Here is an 18,815-nt window from a genome sequence, read left to right as displayed (position 1 = left end):
TGGCTGACATAATTTTATCACCTTCCCACAACCCAGGAAAGTTTTTGAAATTACATTCAATTATATTGAAATCTCCAATATATTCAAGCAGTTGTAATTTTGAAAGATTAATAAATTACAGTCTTGTTATATGTTACACTGGGATGCAGAGGACTTATTTTCATCTTCTAGGTTGCAACAGGCACAAGCTTTGTGTGTCTAAGTTGGAAGATGAGTGAAAGCAGCTGAAGTGCATTTTCACTGTAAAGTTCATCTAAAATAGGGAAAAGAACCAGCCACATTCTGTTACCATTTCCCACCCTTCATTCCTCTTCACTGCCTGCGCATCGTAGAGAACAAAAAATGCTAGTGTTTGCTGTTGCCATAAATATCAGATTTTTATGATTCCTTATTACAAAGGGAGGTTTTGCTAACCCACAACATGTTATCTTTGTGCATCATATGCAAACCGTGATTCCTTTCTATGCCTGTATAAATCGTTGCAAAACCAACTTTTGAGTGAGAGCCTAGATCTACCCAAGTGTTTTTCTCAGTGTTATGACATTTATTTTGATTTTTGATACGCTTTTAGCTAATCAGTGCTGAAGTGACACTAATTCCCTGCAATATACATTCTTCCTCTCTGCCTCTTTTTACAATTATTATTCAGAGAGATCATGGTTTTATTGTACTGCTAAACAACAGGTGTTTCAAAATGCAGAGGAGTGGAAGTTCAAGCATATGAAAGCATGCAGTAATTGTTTTGGTTTTAAACTTGATTATTATGTACAACCACAAACATTTAAAAAGGCTGAATTTGGAGCAGACAACCACAGGGTTATAAGATGGCCGCAAACAGATTCTATGTCTTGTACAATTAACACATTTTATTTTAGTGTTTGATTTCTGGTCATGCATTAAATACAGTGGTTTCCTCAATTTACTCTAGTTTGTATGCTATTGAGCACGAACTGTGTTTTAAAAAAATACCGTCTTTGCTGTGATTCACATAAAGGGAGATTCCATTGGTCTACAACCTTTTTTGTTACATTTTTAAAAATAGTTTACATTATGAGTTGAATCAAAATATATTATAGTACTATATTCTGTTTGAATTGTTTAACATATAAAATATTATATATAAGTAAACTTAACTGCTCTTGCTGAAATATAATTTCATATTCAGTTATGGGTCTAATAAGTACATTTGCAAGTGTATTTTTCTGTAAACTAGAAACCATAAATGTGGAATGGTAACATATTTGCAAAGACACTGTTATAATTAAAAGGCTTCTGCTAATTTTTTCATCAATGCTTTGAATCAAGCAGTGTTTCTTCTGTGATCATCCATTTAATCTCTAATGTTTATAACTTTCTCAGGCAGTGCTTTTTTTCATAGGGAAGAGATTTTCATTTCCTATAATATTTCACATTTCAGAAAAAAACCAAAATGCTTTCCTTCCATTCTGACAAATCAATTGTCTTTTAGATCACTCACATTAAGTGAAATAATATTATTTTTGTTTTATTGGCTTTTAATTTATAATCAGAATGTCAACTGAACTACACATGTATTGATCTGAAATCAGATTTTTATTTTGTTACAAATAATAGGTTGGGCTACAATTCTGTTGCAGGTTAACAGCATCGCTCCCTGCATGCTAATACCAAAACATCTTATTGAACTAAATGCGAGGTCCTACCAAATCACAGGATACTGGTAGTCCTTAAGTTATGACTGCTCATTTAATAACCATTCAAAATGACAGTGTCCTCTGAAAATTGCTTTACAACTTTTAAAGTATTTCCAACCTTTATAAAATGTCATGCTGCCAACCCCACATGATCTGAGTGATTGGTAACCTGTTCGCACTTATAGCTGGTTGGCAAGTGCCCCAGAATTGTGTGATTGCCATTTGCAGTAATGTCTGCCAGCTTCTCCAGAAAGTCAATAGGAGTTGCAGCCCTATTGGTAGATGTCGACAGAAGCAGGCAGGATCATCTGTTCCTTCTCTTTTTCGTAGTTTATTTTTCTTCCTTGATATAAATTCTCTTTCTCCAACCGGAAAAGATCAGCTGGTTTACTGTGAATTAAAGGATTCCACCCTCAGTCACTATTTAAGTCAATTTCCAAAATTCTTCTGAATTGGGACACTGAGCTTCCACACTTTGGAAATCCTGAACTCCTAGAGGATTTTCTAAGACCTTGATTGATTTAATTAGAGATGAAAATCGCCTTTTCAGTGTAGCAAAAATGAATACAAAATGAATACAAAATGGGGATAAACAAGGTTTTCAGACTTCTTGTTTTTTTAATTACTACCCTAAATTTTGTGAGCAAACCTTACTGAATACTTTTCTACGGAAGCTTTAAATTCTGTTTTGTTTCTCTTCCCAAGAGAGCTACAAGACATAATTAATTTTGGAAAGATAGTAGTTCACAGAATGACAAGGTATTTCAAATATTGCTGCCAAGTCTGCCCATGGAAAAGAAATGAAAACCAACCAGTCCCTCAGGCTTTTGAGGCAATTGAGTAGCTCCGGTGGCTGCCTATCAATCTAAATCTTAAAAGTTATTATCTCCTTTAGGATCACTTTAACAGCCCTTCTGTTTTATCTTGAATTACAAATCAAGGTATTTCATAATTCTTGGTAATTCTGCCAGAGACAAGATGCAGGGTTTTTTTTTCTAAGGACTTTCATCCTAATGCTACCTTGGGAAAAAAACCTGAAATAATTAGTCATATAATTCTTTTTAGACTAAGGTGATTGGATTGACCTGTCTTATTGCCAGTAGCTTAAAGGCTTCATCTTCATTGTTAGGAGTTGGATGTAATAAACCTTATGAAATCAAGAAACAGCTGTTTTTATTTATCTCCCTACTTGGACCTCCATGTTCTTGAAACTTCCCCTCCCTAATAGAAACTGAACTTTTCTATGACATGGCAGATTGAGTGATATACGATTATTTTCACATTTCTGTCTTGTCATTCCTCCAGCCTAACAATTCATTTTTTAAAAACCACAGAGTTGCCAAAGGTTTGCTCCCTTTCTCTAAGCCACCAATCTCTTTATCCCATGAGCAATTTGTGTCATGTCTCATATGGCTTGTGGTTACTGCATTTCTCGATAGATGAGGCATCATGGAATTACAATCCAACAATACATAAATGACATTGTCCATTCAGATGTGAGATATGTTAAATGGATGAAAGAGAATAGGTTAAGACCAATTTATAGCATAACCCTACCCATTTTATTCCAAACTGATTCTCGGTAGAAATTGCTCTCAAGAAAGTAGTCATGGACATAGGCTTGCAGCCTCAGTTTGCTTTTATGATTCAGCAAAGTTTTGGATCCAGTTGCCTTGGGTCTCTTAAATCACTGTGAAAACTATTGCAGAAAGAATTGTGAGGCCAAAATTGTGGATCTAAAACTGTACTGTCTTCAGCCATTAAATTCTATACAAGATTTTCAACATTCATTGGGTTGTGAGCACTATTTGTTACTTATGTTACTGATGCCATTACTATGCATTATTCTGATACAGAGTACATGTGTCTGCATGGATACACACACACACACATATACACAGTACACACACATATTCTCTCTCTCTCTCTCTCTCTCTCTCTCTCTCTCTCTCTCTCCCTCCCCCCCCTCCTCTCCCCCTTTCTCTCTTTGTGTGTGTTTATTCAGGTACTGGTTTTGGTCTATATACCATGTCAAGAAAAGGTAAATTATGTATTTTGTAACCCATTCTATAGGGATGGGTAACCAGTGTTTCTGAGCAGTTGCTGAATTATAATTCTCAGCATTTGCAACTAGTATGGCCCATCATAACCAATACTGAAAGTTGTAGATCAGCATGATATGGAGACCATTGTCAGATAACAGCACATCAACATATCCCCAAGTCTCCACTAGAGTAAGGTTGCTGTATCCTAGAAGAAGAGAGCAACAATTCATTTCCATGCTGTTGCCAAGAAAACTATAGAAACATGTCCATGAAGTCACCAGGAGATGTACTGAATATTAAGTAGGCTTTAGTTATACAATTATTTTTATGTTGGGTGTGCAAGAAAGACCCAATAAATCATTATTAGATCATCATCATCCCCTGTTTCTGGAGGATTCTTCTTAATAGCAAATATAAGGAAATGGTATTTTGATAAATGGATATTTATTATGATACTAGCTGGATAGCCGTGCTTCGCTACAAAACTATATGATTGGGCTTGATCAATCGAGACTTACAGCTTGAAAATTAATGAGTAGTTACAATCGGCCTCTCCTCTCCCCTTTTCCCCTTCAGCCTTGCCCCACAGAACCCTCTCCTATCATATCGCCTTCTCTCCCTCAACCTTGCCCCACAGAAGCCTCCCCTATCCTATCCCTTTCTCTCCCTCAGCCTTGGTATTTAAAAGCTAGCAATGTTTAGTGGACATTGGACTATTGTCAGTCCATATTGTCATTGGGAAATTATTTATACCAGAATAATGATCATGAAAAGGTTGAAAGGTGCTGTTGTTTTTGGACAATAGAAATTATAACCAAATCAGGTCAAATCAATAAATAATCTTGCAGTACTACAGCTATTGTTATACTAGAGATACAGCTCCATCTATAGGAGATAAGATGGTACTACTGCATATAAGCTACCTTTTCTCAACTCAACCCTGCTTTGAATCAGAGCTGGGACACCAAGATATGGAGACAGAAAGACCCCTTCTACAGGGAGAATTTGAGCAATCCTTCTCCCAGTTTGCCCGCAGAGATCAGGGAGGGCTTCAAATAAGGAGCTATCTGTGGCAAGACTGGACAGGTAACAGCAGAAGGACAAGATAGGCAGCTTTATCTTGTCTTGGGAGACTTGAACTTAAATGTTCCTTCCTGTTCTGTCCTTCATGCTGCTTAATCCTCGTAAGATTGAGGCTGGTCACTGATTATCTCAGCCTCTGCTTTTTGTGGGTTTTGGTGTTTTTTTTTTTCTGTTTTGGCCTAATTTATGTCAGTGAACCAAGTAATTGGCAATCTGTGTACCTTCTTTTATCCAGCAGCTGCATTGAAGACTTTTTCCTCGGTCTTTCTTACTAAGAAATTTTGACCGGGAGCTTCATTTTTATTGGCTTTTGATTCTATCCACACCTTGAATATGCTTCTAAAGTATTAGATATATGATGAAGCCAGAGTTGTGGTAAGAATCTATTCCCAGGAGAGAGTGTCAAATTTTCTTTATAATGCACCAGCAACATTAAGTCTGATGGATATCTCCTATGTAATTTAAGTACTAATTCTGGGTATTTCCAAATTTTATACATATGCAAAATGAACCAGTTTGGAAATAGAATAGTTTAAATACCAACTTTCTATTTAATATATTTTTATTCACATCATATGTACCTATCCCAGCAATTTCTCATCTTTTGTTACATTTCTTTAAAAAGCCTGTACTCTGTTCTTCTGTAGGTAAATCTAGAATTTGTTTCTAGACTTTCTGCAAGGCTTGGCTCTTAGTTAACACAGTTAGCCAAGTGTGCTCCATATCATTATTCTTATTCTATTTTTAAAAGGCTTCTTTTATGACTCACAAGAAGTTTAGGAGTTTTGATGGAGATTAAACAAAGCCTGGTGGCAGCACTTTTATTTAACAGAGCTGATTTCACATCTTTTTCTCTCTGCCCATACCCTTCTTTTTAACTCTTGGTTATGATAAAGTTTAGCTTAATTTTTTAATGGTGTGAATTGAATATTTGCTCTCAGTGTTCACTGGTAGAGAATTATGCTTGACCTTCATTGTTATTCTTTGTTGATAGAGTGTTATTTGTCACATTTTCTTCAATGGGAAAAAAAATAGGCTAAATTTTCATTAGTTCGGTGTTGCCAGTGTGAACTTGGAAACAGTCATTGTTGTGCATTGCCTACTTTGACTGCTTTGCTTCTGTTTCATAGGTCGATGCTGGTTAGATGCCCTGGAATTGGCCTTGCGCTGCTCCAGCCTCTTTAGGCTAAGTGCTTCTAAGCAAGCGAAAGATGGAGATCTGAATTGCTCAAATGATTCTTCACACGCTGGGCTGTACAACTTGCTCCACACAGCGACAGTCTCAGATCAGGAACTTTTCCAGTAAGAATGAACTTCTTTCAACTGTATATATTCTGAAGTTGGAAATGCTTCCTACATGGAAGTGGGTTTTTTTCCTCTCATCAATCTACTATTATCTCTTGTCTAGTTGGTCAAACTATAGTAGAGTGATTTTTTTCCTTGTGAAAAAGAAAAATGAAAGGATAAATAGGTTAGACTTGGGGCAGAGAAGTCAGCTGCATCGCACTTCTCCATATTATAAATTTCCAGAATTTTCTATTGGGAAATTTTTAGCAAGTTGCACCTAAATGTTATGCGTGTATAATCAAAAGTGATACTTCTAGCAAAGAATTCATATATTTGTCATATATGACAAATAGATGGAAATAGATAGAATCTATTTAGTTTCTTCCACTAATAAAATTGCTTCTGGCACTAGAACGAAATGTATGATCATGTAAACAATATGCTTTGTTATATTTTTTGTATTGTCTGTAATAATCTTAGAACATACCATCCACTTTCTGCTTTGGAATGAGTTCTTGTTTGTGTATTCATCTACCATTTCCCAGGTCTGCATTGCCCATGCTAGCAAGAATTGATAATGGCCATTTGTTTAGATCGGGCAATTAATTTTCCCCATGGTCACACAGAAAACTGGGACTGTTTGGAGGGCCAAACTAATAGGGCTGCCTCTGCCGCCACCACCACCATGGCCATTGCCATAGGCTGCACAAAATAGCCAAAGGGCCGGATATGGCTCATGGGCCATAGAATGCCCAGATCTCACTTAAATGGCTATAAAAACATTTCAGAATAAATTAGGAGAGGCTAAGGCTTCCCATCTAAAATAGCACCACATTCAAAAGCAGCTTTCTTCTGAATCTTAGTGATTGAGGAATGACAGTAGAGAATTGCTTTTGCTTTTTTCTCCTTTTTCTGGGTTATCTGAAGTAACTTGCTTGTCCGCTTTGGATGCTGACCTCTTTGGTCTGATCTAGCTATGCATCTGCAGCATTCAAATAAACCTTCTCAGTATAATCCAGAAAGTGAATGTTCAGACATCTGATCTTCCAGAATGTCTAACCATTCTAGATGTATCAGTTAAGGTAGCGTGCTGCGATAAATCCTCCAGTTAAATAACGTCTCCTTAAGAAAGTAAGCTAATTAAGCTGACATGATCTCATTATTAGGTCACTTAATTACACTTAATGCTTTTTCAGATTATTTAAACAAGTCTTGAAGGGAAGAGTCACAGACATGATGCTTTAAAGAATCAGTTGTTCATTGTTGAATCATTTTGCTCCTCCTGGTGTTTATTGCACTTCTGTGCTGGCTGATTACTTTCACTCAGTTAAGACACTGTTTTGACTGAGAAATGGAGATTAATGCATCCCTTCTCTGCTTGTTATTATTGCACACATATATAGCGTCCAGTCCAAATGGGGTTTGAATATTTCCCTAATAATGAAAGTTTCCTATTGATGAAGACTCCTGCTGCCAGCTAATAAAGGGATACTTTCCACAGCGTTTTGATTTCATATTTTGGATTATGCCTTATTACATCTATTTTATGATTCTAAATTACCTTATTTCATAATCTATCATAAGGTACTAGATCAGTGATGGTTAACCTTCTTGGCAATGAGTGCCGAAACTGGAGCACGCTGAAGCACCGGAACCCGGAAGAGAGCAGCTGGCCAGTGCGCATGCATGCCTAACCAGCTGTCCGGCGCGCATGTGCGCAATGGAACCTGGAAGATAGCAGCTAGCCAGTGTGCATGCCCACAAAGAGGGCTTCCCCACTCCTATTATATTATTATCTATATTAACACATATACTACACACTTTGGGGAATTCATCTGTTTTCCTTTAGTGAAGTTTTTGGTTGTTAATGTCTATCTGACGATTAGGCAGTCACCAGCTCCATATTTCAAAGCAGTGTTCTGACCTAGGCTTCCTGAGATAGTAAAAAGCACATGATTAGTCCAAAAAATCCTCTTTTTATTTCAACTGTGGTGAATTCTGTTCATTCACAGCCTGTAATGAGCCACAAATAGTTTGCAAAAAGTCCAACAGAAGTCTGCCACAGTCCTTTGGGATAAGGCTGATAAGCACCCACCTTTATCTCCCTTGACACGCTGCCAAAGACCTAATTGGCAATTAGCTTTGCAAGGCCACACAGAGCACAAAGTCAAAACGGAGCTTCAGAGTTTAAACCAACCAGAACGAACAAAGTTGTTCATGTCCCTTTGCTCCACCTTTATGTCTTATGGGAGGGGCCAATATCTCCAAGCCTTACTCCCAAGTCACCCCTTTTGTCTTAACTGTTCTTGCCTTCTGGCAGCTCTGTGCATGCATGCACTGGGAACAAGCTCCCTCTGTTCCTCTGCCTCATTGACGTCAGACTCTGGAGGCTCCAGAGTCAGCACATAATTCCCAGTTGGCCCTGGACCCATCTCTGCCTCTGACATAGAGCCCTCGTCCGAGCCTTCCCCAGACTCCAGGACTGGCCTATGTTCCTCCCCAGCCTCCTCACTGTCCGACTCTGCTGCCAGCTCTGCAGGCTGCCGGTGGACCACAGCAAGCAAGTGGAAGTTCCAAAATAATTATGTTTGGTCAATAGATTACCATGGAGACAGTCTTCTGAAATAGGGGGTGTGCCTATATATTCTGTGTTGTGTTCATATTCTGAGAGATGCTTCCTTCAAATTCTGGCAACATATTGTATAGCTATAATAATTAAGGAGGATCTGGATAAAGATTTTATTTTTTCTCTGTCGTTCTATTCCAATTATAGCAGTTTTTCTTTATTGTGAGATGCAAAGAAGATTTCTCTGAGCCTAAAGAATCAGTCATCAACCATCTTTTGCAGATGAAAGAAATGTAAATATGTTGAAGGAAATGGCAAGCACTTTTCCTTTTAATGATTAATAGCTTGAGTTAAGAGCTAAGAAGTATGCAGTTCCACTCTTAATATTGGTTATGAAATCTATCAATAGTCCTAGAGACAAATAAAGTAGGATTGGATTTCAGAAGTTGTTCTGCCAGCTTCTGAAAGCAGACTTGAAGTACGACCTATGTAAATTTGCTACTCAGCATAGCATGCAGATTTACCATGGATTTTCATGTAACTCATGTGGGAATCAATCTAGAAGTTGAGAAACTCAGGTGTTATTTTCTTACATCTTAGGAAAAGCTGAGAGACGATGATTTGGCATATTATCTTAAATGAGATGCATACTGTATAATTAAGAAAATGAAGCTTACCATATCCTGCATGTTGGAATCAGTATTCCTTCTCTATTATTTTCTCCATGTATTGTTACTTGGCACAGTATTATCATGAAAAATGTGTTCTTTAAAAAAGTTAAAAGTGTAGGAATTTTTTAAAATCTTGATTGCATGTCCAGAAAACAGTAAATCAGTCTATGACCTGGATATTTATGGGAATCCTATGATCCCCATAAATATTCCACTTTTTCTTAAACTGTAGTTTGTATGGTTTTGACACAGAGATAATCCTACTACACTTGATTTTTATTATTGAAATACATTGCTATTTTTTTTAAAAAAAAGAATAGATTCTAAACTGCTCCTAGTCAATGTTTTAAGGTGCATATATTCTATGTTTATTCATGAGATTTTATGTTAGGTGATGAAACAAAGTTTCCCACCATTATTTCTTTTTCTGACTAGAGAGAATCCATTAAGAAAGAAAGATGCAATAATTTTTGGCTGGAAAATGTTAGGAGTGTCCATCTATAAATATGCAAAGCCATTATTCACTGTAATTCTTTTCTGAGAGGCTTCAAAAGTAAAGGCCAACTCAGCTAATATAAATAGAAGTAGGTCCATTGAACTACTGTAAATATATAGCTTGGCTTAAAGTCAAAAGTCACTATATTTGATCAGTGTGTGACTGTAAACCTTCATAGCAAAGCCTTTCAGACTCGGGAGGCTTTTATGACAGCAATCTTGCCAATTGCATGTTTTCAGGAGTGATTAACCTTTTTCCATTTTTCATTTGTGGCTTTGGCTTAGCAAACAGTGGAGTTAAATAATGGGGTAACCAGCATTCACAATTTTCTGTTCTTTATGCTTGGATGTTGGTATCAAATGGTCTGATCAAGCTTGAGTACAGAGCAGGGCTAGTCCAGCAAGAGGGAGATGGCAACGAGGAAAAGAAGGGTCAGCTATAGATGGTTACTAAAAGAAAGGTTTATATTTAGCTTCACATTCACAAATGGTCCTTGTTCCGTTTTGTTTTATGGTACTTTATTTATTTCCATGTGCCACCATTTACTAAATTTCACTACAGCCCAGATTCTCAAATGAGAGTGGCTTTGGTTCCTGATCTTTTGAGTAGATAACGTATTTATAATGGTTGCAGGATCTTAGGCTCAAGTGATCACCATTTGTGATGTTCCCAGCCAACTTCCAGCAGGCAAAGTCAAGGGAGGAGCCAGATTTGCTCAATAACTGTAGTGATTCAATTTAACAATCACAGCAAAAAAAAGTTCATAATATTGGGTGTGACTCACATAACATTCAGGGGTGGGTTCTACTTGGGTGAAATGTTCCCGGTTCGGACTGGATTAGCCGATCCGGTAGCGATAGTGGTGGGTGGTTCAGAGAACCGGTAGCAAAATTCCCTTCCCCCCCCCCATGCCATGCCCAGCTGAGCCACGTGATCGTCAGAGCCTTTGTTTTTACTTTTAAAAGCATTTTTTTACAACCTATTCAGCAGAATAGGTTTTAAAAAAGGCTTTTAAAAGCTTTTTAAAAAAGGCTCTGACAATCCCAGCTAAGCCGCGCAATCCTCGGAGCCTTTTTTTTAACTTTTAAAAACAATGCTTTTAAAAGTAAAAAAAAAAAAGATCACGCGCCACAGCTGAACACCCCCCCCCCGCGCGCTGTTCTACTTACCACATGCCCCCTTTTGGCGTGCACTGCACGCACGCATCTCACATTTGGTGCGTGGTGCGTACTGCGCATGCGCGCTGCATGCACATGTGCAGCCAGCAAACCAGTAGTAAACCGATTCAGATTTCACCACTGGTTCTACTTACCTTTACTACCGGTTCATAACGGGGGAGCGCGCATCTGCACATGCACAGAAGCTTCTGTGCATGCTCAGATCATTTATGAAATCCGGGCGGATGGGCGGGGCCTCCCACCAATTTTACTACCGGTTTTATCGAACTGGACAGAACCAGGAACAACCCACCATCCATCTTGCTTAGTGACTGAAATTCCGCTCCTAGTTTTGGTTAAGGACTAATGCCCAAGAGGGATGGGATGGAGGAACAACTTTGTGGTATTAACCAAAATATAAGGCATCCTTAGCCAGATTTTTCTCAAGGAATTTTCTCCAGGGAATATTTGCTGTAATGCTCAGTCCCACTTCCCGACTGAATAAACCTTCTGTTTTCAGAGGTTCCAAATGTTTTGAAATTAAAACAGTATAACCATCTATTTGTTTCAGTCTTAATGATTCAGCTCTGGAAAACCATCACTTGGAGAACGATGCTTTTTCAGACAAATCTGAACGAGATAACCTAGAAGAGTCTGAAAATGAATTGCATGAGAATAGTCGGAAGACAAATGAGAGTGAGAGTGATCAATCTGAAATCCATGGAGAGTTGTCTCAGGAAAAGAAAGGGACGACCTACCTAGAACAGAACTATGAAGAATTTGGAGAGGTAATTACTTATTTAATTTACCTACTCACATTGTTTGCCTTGTGCTTGCCATTAATGCATTCTCTTGCAACAGAAAAATTGTTACAGGTAGTCATGAGTTCATGACCTCTAATTCAGCTATTGTTTAAACTTACGATGCTGCTGATTGAGTGGTGGTTATGACCATTTCTCAAAGTTTTGGCCATCCCAGCACCCTGCAGCCACATGATCATAATCTGGGCACAAATGTCTTATACTTGCAATAGTTGCAGCATCCCACAGTTATGTGATTGTGATTTCCAACCTTCCCTGCTGACTTCAAACAAGCAAAGTCAATGGGAATAAGTCTCCCCCACCAGTGTACCTTCAGTCAGCGCATCTTCACTCACACCATGCCTCGTCGGCAATCTGCACACACTCGCTCAACCAAGGAATAGAACAGTGGCTTACAGAACAGCAGACACCACTCCTCCTTAAAATAGCACGATTTAGACGCTGGCTTGGAGAGAGAATGGGACTTCACTTGGAGAGGAAATGCGATGTTGAACTTGGAGAACAGAACGAGGCAATGAAGGTCTGCAGGGAGCATAGACTAATTTAAATAATAGCATCAACTTATTTCCCCAGACAGTGATGAAAAAGAGCAGGGAAACTACAAGTAGTCCTTGACTTACAACCACAATTGAGCCCAAAATTTCTGCTGCTAAGCAAGACAGTTGTTAAGTGAGTTTTGCCCCATTTTATGAGTTTCTTGCTACAGTTGTTAAGTGAATCACTGCAGTTGTTAAGTTAGTAACGGTTGTTAACTGAACCTTGCTTCCTCATTGACTGCTTGTCAGAGGGCTACAAAATGTGATGTGGGACACCGCAACCATCATAAATGCATGTCAGGTGCCAAGCATACAAATTTTGATCACATGACCATGGAGTAACTGCAATGGTCATAAGTCACTTTTTTTCAGTGCAGTTGTAACTTTTGAATGGTCACTAAACCAATGGTTGTAAGTTGAGGACTACTTGTACTCTTTCACTTCCTTTGAGAAAATATAATCCCAGTTTTCTTAAAAATCTAATTTTTTAGATATGTATCTATGGCAATCATACCTGTCCTGAATAAAGTTTTAAGAAGAATTCATTAAAGAATATTAAAATATATAAATATGTATGCCTTCCTCTACAAGTTTAAGCTTCTGGTATTTGAATTAGATAGTTGACTTCTTTATCACTCGTATACAGATTAACCTAGGTGGTAACAATTCTGTTAAATTGATGGAGTAGTGACATATTAGAGTGGGAAAAATAGGCACATATTTATCTTAAAAGTCTTCTTTTGTACAAAAAGGATTTGATTTTACACGCCATTTAGATGTGCATGTGTGTGTTGGTATGGAATACCAAGATGTATGGTTCAATAAAAATGCAAATGCAGTTGGTGTAAGTTCTGGCAGTTATCAATTTGCACTATAGTTTATAGCAATGTTACAGGCATCTGTGTCTGAAATTTTCATTATCTTTGGCTGATCAAGATGGATGGTAAACAATCAAAATCAATAAGAGAAAGAAAGACTTCATTCCTCACTACAGACATGTTTCCTTTTATCAAACTAAGTTCTGCTGTTTGGTGCATGGCACACTGCTTAAATACCTGCAATGAATTTGCTCAGGGAGTGGCACTGTTCTGACCTAGGCTTCCCTGAGTCAGTAAAACACGTGAGTAGTCCCAAAAACCTCTTTTATTTCAACAACTGTGAATTCTGTTCATTCACAGATGAGTTCCAAATAGTTGTAAAGAGTCCGTGAGGATAAGGCTGATAATCAGCCACCTTTATCTCCCTTGACATGCTGCCAAAGACTTAATTCGCAAAGCCACACGGAGTCCAGAATCAAACAGAGCTTCAGGCTTTAAACTGAACAGAATTAACAACGTTGCTTCCTGCAAAGGCCCATGTGCCTTTGCTCCTCTTTTAAGTCTTATGGGAGGGGCCAATCATCTCCAAGCCCTACTCCTTTATTGCCTTCTGGCAGCTCTGCGCATGCGCATTGGGAACAGGCTCCCCCTGTTCCTCTGCCTCACTGAGGTCCAACTCTGAAGGCTACGGAGGCAGCAAATACCTCCCAAATGGCTCTTTCTCTGCCTCTGATGCAAAGCCCTTGTCTGAGCCTTCCGCAGACTCCAAGACTGGCCCATGTTCCTCCCCAGCCTCCTCACTGCCGGAGGACCACAACAGGCACTTTGCAGATCAAGATGCACCTATTGGTGCAAGAGATGTGCAGGCTTGTTCCAGTCAGGCTGGCTGCTTGAAGCTGTATGATTCCTAGAAGCAGGCTTAGATCCAAACTTCACCTTTTTTTGCAAAAAAACAAAAAAAAAAGTAGAAGAAGAGCCTTCTTCTACAATGTGATCCCTTTAGATATAATAAATTCCAGATCCCATAATCTGTAGCCCAGCAATGGTCTAGCAGTTCTTAACACCTGACTGAAGTCCAACTCTATGGAAGGCACTAGATTAGGGACATGTCTTGGAAGTTTTCCATAGCAAGGACTTTGCCTGTAACTGTCCTGTTGTCACAGCTGGTTGTAGCACTTTGTGTAAATAAAATAACAGTTACCGTTTCTAGCAAATCTTCTTGCTCTAAAAATTCACTTTTATTACGAATGTTGGACTCTGTTCTCAATAATGTATGTTTCTGTTGAGTTTTATGGCTGGTGTTAAAAAAAAGCATCCTACGTGAAGGATGCTTGGATTTGCATAACTTATTCTAGGTTATAGGTAGTTCTCAACTGCAGATCATTCACTTACCAAACGTTCATAGTTATGATGGACTTCAAAAAAGCTACCTAGGGCCCATCCTAGAAGTTAAGACTGCTCTTGCCCCCCCCCAAAACCCCCCCCACATGATTGCATTTCGGGCAGTTGGCAACCAACTGCCATTTATAACTGGTTATACCATTCCATGGTCATGTGACCACAATTCACAGTGTTTTTTGTCAGTTTGTGGAAGAAAATGGCAAAAAAGTGCCCACCGAATATTCTGGATTCACTTAATTATAATGTGGTTTGCTTAACATCTAAATATTTCACGTGACTGTGATGATTCATAAAAATAGTCATAAAATTAAGCTTGATGACGTGCCTCAATTGCAACAACTTATGACCAAAATTCCAGGTGCATTGTGGTCATAGGTCAAGGACTACCACTATATGTTCAGCCCCTTAGAATCAATTTCTGGATTCTCACAGCAAACCTGCCCAGGCAAGATTGCCGATCTATGAATCGAAATGTTAGCAGAATATTCAAGAATTCACATAAACAAAGGATAACATTATATTACGAGCTGATGTCATAATACAGAAGGCATCTTTCAAGGATGCTAACTCTTCCACTTTGATGAATTCTTATTCAGTAGTGATATGAGATCAGGAAGGGAACATATTCGACTGATGCTAAATTGTCTCTTTTAATTTCTTGCTTTCTCTTTAACAAAGCTTCAATCTTAACTAAAGATTTTCCTCATCAGACAGGTGAATGCTCTCAAACAGAGACTGTGTCTGACGAAAATAAAAGTTTGATGTGGATTCTTCTGAAGCAGCTACGGCCAGGCATGGATTTATCCCGTGTGGTTTTGCCCACTTTTATCCTAGAGCCACGCTCCTTCCTCAACAAACTTTCTGATTATTACTACCATGCTGATCTACTTTCCCAGTAAGTAGCTGGAAAACGTCTATGAAATGATGTGTAAGAGTACCTATGTGGCTAGAACTCCTAAAGGAAATAAACCCTGACTGTTCTTTGGAAGGACAGATACTGAAGCTGAAGCTCACGTAGTTTGGCCTCCAATTGAGAAGGGCGAACTCATTGGAAAAGGCTGATGTTGGGAAAGATTGAAGGCAAAAGGAGAATGGGGATCATAGTAGATGAGATGGTTAGATAGTGTCATCAACTCACTGACCATGGATTTGGGCAGCCTCCTGGATACAGTGGAGGAGAGGGGAGCCTAGCATGCTGTGGTCCATGGGGTTTCCAAAGAGTTGGACACAATTCAGCGACTGAACAAGAAATGGCTACAACTGGGGTATTTGTATATTTAATAGATGTCTCTTACATAGGAATTAAACTATGCCAGCTATGTGTCCTGGTGATCTTTAGACAAAAATGGTTTATTATGAGAACAATGGGAAATGTAATGGGAAAAGGGGGAAATATGTTCAGTCTTATTGAATCACTTAATTGCACATCCATTGCTACAGTGAAATATATTCAGATTTGTGACACATTAAAAACAGCATGGAGAAATATAAATTCTGAAATATTTTGGACATAGTGATTCTTTCCTTCAGTAAAACACAAGATCAACTATTTGTATTCTATTTCTTGTTTTAAAAGGAAAAGAAGAAAAAGGGGTTAACATTAACAAGTAAATAACAATTTAGTCTTGTAAATACAGTATCAAAAGTCAGCAGTTAAAAATACAGTAAACCTATCAAAGACTTCTATTCAAGACCAAAATGCCAAGTCAGTTAGTAAATAGAAAATGCATGTATAATAAATAAAATAATGAAAATAATAGCTATAACCTTATTTTAGATCCAAATATGCATTTATTGCAAACCCCCATAGCCAACTTCTTTCTCAACCAAGATAACAACCTTATTATATAGTGGTATCATCGAATTTCTGAAACGTTCCAAAGAATAATTTCTTAAAAAAATAAACTGATAATAGTTCATGAGATCATTACATCTCCTGAGATTTCCATGAAATCTTTCAAAATCTCATATGAAAATGCTAATATCTTTCAAGATTTGTCAATCTGGAAAGATCTTCATCAAATAATAAAAATATTCAATGTTGTTATTTATGTTATTAACATGGTTATTGTATAGGATGTAAAGAATAATATATGCACAAATTATGGAGCAAATTTTCTTGCATAAAATGAAGCATCATCTAAACTAATAGTTTAATGTACAAAATAAGTGGACAGGCTTATAAGGAACAGAGCGAACATTCACATTTTCTTTTTCTATATTTTTTAAATACTTAATTATTTTAAGAGGAAAATGAATAAAATATCTAAATATTCCTGTTATCAAATCTCTTACAAATGTGAGAGACAACATTTATACATGTTCTTTTTTGTAGAACTCAAAAAAAAATCTGCAAAAAAGAAAAATGGATTAGTTTCAAAATACTGGGATAAATGGGCTATGGTTCGATCCACGGTCTTTCTTATCTAATGATGGAACTAATCAAATCTCAGAAATTCAGAGGTATCCGGACATTGAAACATTTACTATCTAAGAACTCCTCTGTGAATTCTGTAGTTGTGCATTGAAAATGTGATCGCTCACATCTCTTAACTTGTCACTGTGAATATTTGAAAGAGGCAGTTGAAATTTGCCATATTTTGCTCTTTTCATATTTTGTTTTATTTTGTTCTGCAACTTTGCGTGACTTCATGATAATTTTCATTTATCTATTACATTTATATGCCATCCATCTCATAATCAAGCAACTCTATAAATTTAATATTTTTTTTAAAAAATGAAAATAATATGAAGAAATAACAGCTGAAATGGTCATTTTAATTCTTCCTGCAGAGCTGCTCTTGAAGAAGATCCATACTGTCGAATCAAGCAAGTCTTGAGATGGTATCTATCAGGCTTTTATAAAAAGCCAAAGGTATGGCAGTATAGTACAGTGTTCCTGTACATTTACATCAGGAATTCCACTGGATTTAAACATTTTAGAGTTTTATTCTTGTAGAGTTATCCTTTAAAAAAATGTCTACTTATTCAAGACCTGGGTTTAGGCCTTATAAAAATGACATTGGAATATTTAAATCACAACTAAGTAAAAATAAAAGGGTATGCTAAATGTGTGAAGTGGCCTTGAATGTGCATGGTGCTTTCAGGTTGCATCTTATCTCATAGCCCTAAATCCATTTTGGCCATAAGCAACAAATCTTGTATTAGAATAAGTGACCTTAGATGGTGAGGTGAAAGGATAGCTCAGAGTTGGAGCACATGCCTTTTAAATAGAAAATAAATAATTATGTGTGGTTTATCCTTACATGAATTTGGAAAATATGTGTCGGAAAGCCTTGAGAGAGCTGCTATCAGTTTTGTCTTAGAAAGACTGATAGAAAACAACTTCTTATCTTCCTAGAAGGAAGATCTGCACTACTATCTGAATTAAAAATATGTTTCCAAGGGGATTAGAATGCAGAATTTGTATACAGCTGCAGTTAAATTGCCTAGTGATAGCCAAGACCAGTGACACTCAATTCTTATCTCCACTTAGTATTTGATCCTCATGCTCTCTCTCAGACCAGCTTACCTCATGAGCTTTTCTTATGAAACTGTATGAATGATTTTCATTCCTATCAGTAGCATGTTCGGAAACCTATTTCAGTACATTTATTTGGGGAAATAAACTGTGGCTCTAATGTTATTAAATTCCTGTCTTCCAGGGAATAAAAAAGCCATACAATCCCATTTTGGGAGAGACTTTTCGTTGCTGTTGGTTTCATCCACAGACAAACAGTCACACATTTTACATAGCAGAACAGGTAAAGCTGAGGCTTCCTTCTATACCAGCATTATTTAGCTAATATAGCAAAACTTTGTACATGATTTTTTTTACTTTATTGCCTTCCATTGCAGGTTTCTCATCATCCTCCAGTATCGGCCTTTCATGTCAGTAATAGGAAGGATGGGTTTTGTATTACTGGCAGCATTCTAGCCAAATCAAAATTTTATGGTAAGACATCAGACAGACAGAGATCTAGTTCATGCATATTGGTAAACCACCATGTGATTTGCTTGATTTTGACTTAATGTGACATATAACCGGCCTCTTAGGGCAACTAGGCCAGTGGTGAAATGTAAAATTTGTTACTACCAGTTCTATGGGTGTGGCTTGGTGGTGGTGGTGTAATGTGACTGGGTGGGCCAACTCTTTTTTTTTTTTACTTTTAAAAGCATTTTTTCTACAACCTCTTCGGCCGAAAAGGTTGTAGAAAAATGCTTTTAAAAATGCTTTTTAAATGCGTGATCATCAGAGGCT

At 37.6% G+C, this 18,815-nt stretch overlaps 1 protein-coding gene across 1 annotated transcript in view; it reads left to right on the top strand.

The window, feature by feature from the left end:
* Positions 1-18,815, top strand: part of OSBPL5 (oxysterol binding protein like 5) — a 165,725-nt gene that overhangs the window by 133,856 nt on the left and 13,054 nt on the right. The window contains exons 8-13 of the mRNA XM_058158241.1: positions 5,932-6,103; positions 11,550-11,766; positions 15,265-15,449; positions 17,348-17,429; positions 18,220-18,318; positions 18,413-18,509. Coding sequence (XP_058014224.1) covers positions 5,932-6,103; positions 11,550-11,766; positions 15,265-15,449; positions 17,348-17,429; positions 18,220-18,318; positions 18,413-18,509 — 852 coding nt within the window. The remainder of the gene's footprint in view (positions 1-5,931; positions 6,104-11,549; positions 11,767-15,264; positions 15,450-17,347; positions 17,430-18,219; positions 18,319-18,412; positions 18,510-18,815) is intronic.

The sequence above is a fragment of the Ahaetulla prasina genome, chromosome 1 (genome assembly GCF_028640845.1).
Source record: "Ahaetulla prasina isolate Xishuangbanna chromosome 1, ASM2864084v1, whole genome shotgun sequence".
In the NCBI taxonomy this organism is placed as follows: domain Eukaryota; kingdom Metazoa; phylum Chordata; class Lepidosauria; order Squamata; family Colubridae; genus Ahaetulla; species Ahaetulla prasina.
Note: the sequence above shows the minus strand (reverse complement) of the source record. Positions and strands in the feature narration are given on the sequence as shown.